This window comes from Austrofundulus limnaeus, unplaced genomic scaffold (genome assembly GCF_001266775.1).
Source record: "Austrofundulus limnaeus strain Quisiro unplaced genomic scaffold, Austrofundulus_limnaeus-1.0 Scaffold166, whole genome shotgun sequence".
Lineage (NCBI taxonomy): Eukaryota > Metazoa > Chordata > Actinopteri > Cyprinodontiformes > Rivulidae > Austrofundulus > Austrofundulus limnaeus.
In genome coordinates this window covers 168,977-173,873 of record NW_013952568.1, presented here as the reverse complement: position 1 = coordinate 173,873, position 4,897 = coordinate 168,977, and the positions used below count along the sequence as shown (strand labels likewise).

Here is a 4,897-nt window from a genome sequence, read left to right as displayed (position 1 = left end):
GTGTGTGTGTGTGTGTGTGTGTGTGTGTGTGTGTGTGTGTGTGTGTGTGTGTGGGGTAGGGGTCCGATCCCTTTGGAGACAGACTGGGAGGGAGGGGAAGTTGAGGGAGTGGCCTGTTGGTATTACGTGAGTGTGTGTGTTTGTGGTGGTGTAAATGGGTGTGTGTGATGTGGCTGAGGGAGCAGAGCAGCAGAATAGCGGACGTCCCGTCTCCAGAAAGGTTACTTCTGACAGAGAGGAAGAAGGAAAAGGAGGTAAATGTCACTCTGATTTTTATTTTCAGCTGAGGTTTCTCACATCAAACGCTCATCTGACTTTTTTTTAACTTTCTTTTCACTTCACTTTGAAAGAGTAACTGAAAGGTTTTCTTAATTAGTCTGTGTCTGTTTTCATCTGSTTGGATTATGAGGAGTACCTGCTTCTGTGTTGACATTTCAGGTTTGTGCACATAAAGGTTTATTGCTGTGAGATCACTTTTTGTTTTTTGTTTTTAAAAAGCAGATCAACTAATCGACAGGTAGTTTCTGAAACATAAGATGAACTTCACTGTGAAGTCTTTTATTATTTTAAAGATTTGCATGCTGCTCAGGTGAGTTCAGGTAGGCAGATATATTGTTTGTAGATTCACCTCCTTATAAAAGAAGATTTTTGAGGAAAGAAGAGCTTATGTTAAATCTGTTGAACCAGGTCTGATCGTACACAGCACGGATGGTTCAACAAGAGTCGATAAAGGCTGCTGTAGGGGGTAAAGAAAATAAAATAAGTTCAGATTAGTAGTACAGCAATGAGTCTGAGCTGAAGATTTATGATGGTCTCGGTCCAGACTGAAGATGATTGCTACTATTTTGCTATTTTGCTGCTATTGAAGCAGAGCCAACTGTGCGGTTCTTCAAACTGCAGTAATGGAAAGTGAGCTGCCAGGTTTCTACTTCCTCCACGTGCAAGCGTTGAAGACCCTCAGTGTGGCGGCTTTATATTTAATGGAAAAACTGGAGTAATAATTTGCAGTTGCCTGCAGTGGTTGCTGAAGGAGGTGTGTGCTTCTTTGTATATTTTCCGTGGACCCACGCCTTCCTGTGGTCACCAGAACAGATTGTTGTGTTTGTGTTGGTTTCTTTTTAATTTTGTGCTCATATTTTTGACATAAACAGACTCCTGTGGCCAGATGGGTCGTGAGGTTTGTTGTGTGCTGGAGTGGGATGGTGTCGGTGTCAGGTCCTGGCTGTCTGGGCCAGAGAAAAGCCACTAATGACAGCATGGAGGCTGGCACCGGTCCCCAGCTTTTACTCTCCAACTCCACTTCAGCTCTATCTTTTCCTTTTCTTCTTTGATTCAGTGCGAGTTTTGAAACGATGGCTGTCTAGAAGCAGGAGAGGGTGAGGGGCAGCAGACTCGTTCTCAGGGGGACAGTGTCCTTTGTGTCATTTTGCATCACTTCACTTTAATGTATTCTCTTTATTGTTTGTTCTTCAGACTCATCAGCCACTTTAACGACTCATTAAGGGAGGGTTCCACTAAATTACAGCTTCCCACTGTGGTGTGCCTGGCTTTACAAGTCACACAATGCTAAGAAGACATTTTTATGGAAAAAGAGGATGCTGGGAAATGAATTGACATACATACAAGACTTGCTTCACAAACTAACCATTCCTGTTGGTTTTGCCTTGAAAACTAGTCGTATTTACAAAATAAAACCTCGTAGGCTAAAATCAGAGCTGCTCTTTTCCCGGTTTCTTCTCTCTGGTTTGTGTTTCTTTCTCCTGATTTAGTTTTCTTTTGTGTCTGAGCCGCCCTGCCCTGTAATCCTCTCAAGGTGAGGAAGGTCATATTCACCAGAGCAAAACTTTAACTTTTAAACTACAGTAACATGTAAACTTTGAGTCCGCTTCAATCGCTAATTGCGTTGATGAAAAATATTCTAAAATTTTCAAACCGTTTATGATTTCTGATGACATGCCCTCTGTTCGGATGATCCAATCTCCATGTTGGAAGACCAGCTCAAGAGCATAAACTTAAAAGACAGAAAGGAGATGTGTTGTAGAGTGAGTGATGTCAATTCAACCAAAACAGTCAACTTTGTTTCAGTTTCTCAGCTGCTTAAACAGGTCTGACAGCAACAGGTCATATCTGTGAAACTTTGTGATTGTGACAAACAAAGGAGAGTAAACTTRGAATTGTACCAGCGTTGTTTTACAAAACAATATATAACTTTGTAAGCATCTTTTCTAGGATTAAACTTATAAACCGATTCTCTTTATGTGTTTGATGTGTTCATTTTTTTACTCGCACATGAGCTGGTTCTGTTTTTGTTCCAAAATTCACTTAGACCTTTTTAAAGTTTCTATCTTTTGAGGCTTGATGCGGTTCTTTGTTAAGATGATGCATAACACATGAACCTCCACACAGGAGCTTTTTCTTTTAAAAGTTTACAAGTCTCCAGCGCATCGGGGATTAATAAAATGAGCAGATGTGATTTTTAAAGGGTTTGTTTGGATGTGTGCGTGCACACACACGCAGACACACACACAATCAGAGGAGCCTTATTTWTGCAGCTGATTCTCCTGTGGAGAAGCTCAAGGTCAAAGAGGCCCAACGGTAGTGTCGGTATCTCCATCTCTCCTCCTCCACGCTTCACCCGTTTCTTTCCCATAAGCCAAAATACTCCAGCCTCTCCTGAATGCGCTGCCTTTTCTGCAGCTGCCTCTCGTTGCTAACTGGTGGCAGAAAAGCTGCAGCACTTATTGCAGCCGTGCTGCGTGACGTCCTGATTGTATGTGTTGACTCTTTTTGACCTCTTCTCTCAGACGGCTGTACTTTTCCAGCTGGTGTTGCTCATTATGTCTGGAGCTTTTGACCTCGACCTCCAACAACACACACACAAAAAAAGTGCAGACCTGAAACACTTGAGCTTGTAATTGATTTGGGTTGGCGGTGTGACAGTGGTGGACACGTTTTGTGACTTAGTGAGGGGAGGAATAAATGTTAAGTGTTTAGTGCTTTCACAGCTGAACAGGAGAACAGTAAGTTTTGTTCTGTTTCCCACAGGAGACTGAGAGGGAGAGTCGCAGTGAGCTGGAGTGCATCAGATCTCTGAACCAACAGACTCAACACAGCAGAGAGCTTCAGAGGAAAGGTAAAAAACTACAAACAAAAAGGAAAACAGACACCAATGATGTCTAAAGTTTATTTTTTTTGTGGAATGATTTTGTTGTGTTTATACTTTTCTCCAAATTATTCTTTATTATTTTTTTGTTTTTTCCTTATGTCTTGCCAATTAGTGTCCTGTTTTTTATTAAAAGAAACATTTGGCATTGCACTAAATGTAACAACCCTGAAATTAGAGATGTATTTAAGTGTTCAAAAAAGCTGCATTTCCTTTACATTTTTTAAACTGGACCAACCGGAACTCACTGACATCATGTTTACACGTCACACATTCTGAACCACTGAAATAGAAAAACGTGCATATACTGTAAACATTCAGCTAAAGGTCAAGTTTAAATTAGCTCTAACATCACAGCTCACACAGATCACCTCTGTTCTCATGTGCTGCAGAGTCATTTTCCGCTTCAGCACYGGCAGAAATGCCGAGCCAAAGGAGTCGTTCTCCTGAGGTGGTGGTCAGGAGGTCATTAGTTTAGACACTTCATCTAAAGTTATTAAGTGTTTGGAATCACTCAAGTTTAAGTGTCAACTCATATCATTAGGGAGTCTGTTGGTTTAGACATCAATAATGTAACATAAATGCATGAATTGAAGGGAGAATGAATGTGCTTTGTTCACTTGAGGTCTTGGAAATGAGCATTTATGCTTACGGAGCTAATAAGTAGCTCATAAAACAACAAAAATCTTGTGTTAACAAGCAATAAATTTAAGTAAAAACCTAATTATTGTTTGTCCCGTTTTGAGATATTTAAGCACAGGATTATAAACCACAAAATGCAACATTGCGGTAACGCTTTTAATCATTCTTTTAAGCTCCTGCTTGGGAAACGGTCAAAATAAATGTCTGTCTGTGTGGTCTGGGCTTGGCTCAGTTGTCCTTCACATTGACTCGATGGTGTGGGGGCTTACGGGTCAGAACAAAAAGAAACCCAAAAACCACACCTCAGCTAAATAAAGCAGATACCAGAACAGAACGTAGGCTTGCTTTTGACGTGGCAGAGAAACTCCCCACTGTTTTTGATTTGTTCCTGCCTTACAATTAAAGCCAGACCAAAACTAGGATCAGCCAAATGGACCACTGTGGGAAAACAAAGGTGTATACTTTAAGGGGATAGGTCAACAAAATGTATGTATATATAATATGTGTGGCAAAAGCCCATACAGTCCCAGCACAAACAGGAGCAAGAAGGTCTATGATTTAGGAAATGAAATGTTTTCAAAGGCTCTCGGTGGAATTTACCTTATGTTTTTGTTTCCAAAAGAGTTCCTAAAAGAACAGTAACACTCTTAATACAATTTCTCACAGTAAACCAGCGACTGGGCTGAAAACAGGCACATCTGTTGAACTACCAGGAGTTAAAGGCCATACAGGAGTCTTTAATCTTCTCCATGTGAGYGTCCATGAAGCCACACTAATAACASCAGTGTGCCTTCAAAACACAGTTTGCTCAATTGTGTTATTTCCTAACAATACAAGTAGGTGTTAGGGTGGAGGTTAGTGTGGTTTATCCACAGCTTTAGTGAAAATGTTTCAATGACTGGCCATGAAAGGTTGTTCCAACAGAACCCAGAGGAAGAAAACTGCTGCACAGTAGAGTTTATTACCATTTGCACAGATACATTATAGTATTAGCACATTAGAATTATTTTGCGTTTCTCCAACATTTAAAAAAGGTGAAAAGAATTGTGTAATGTAGGAAAAAAATACATATTTTTTTGGGGTGGGTGGGGT

The 4,897-nt window shown here is 40.6% G+C and overlaps 1 protein-coding gene across 5 annotated transcripts in view; it reads left to right on the top strand.

Moving 5' to 3' along the window:
• smtnb (smoothelin b) overlaps positions 1-4,897 on the top strand; it is a 49,806-nt gene that overhangs the window by 21,850 nt on the left and 23,059 nt on the right. For 4 of the 5 annotated variants that reach the window (XM_014017326.1, XM_014017324.1, XM_014017325.1 and 1 more), the window contains exon 6: positions 3,046-3,133. In XM_014017326.1, the coding sequence (XP_013872780.1) occupies positions 3,046-3,133 (88 nt within the window). Of the gene's footprint in view, positions 1-131; positions 255-3,045; positions 3,134-4,897 lie in introns of those variants that run through there. The other variant, XM_014017327.1, reaches the window with a different exon arrangement.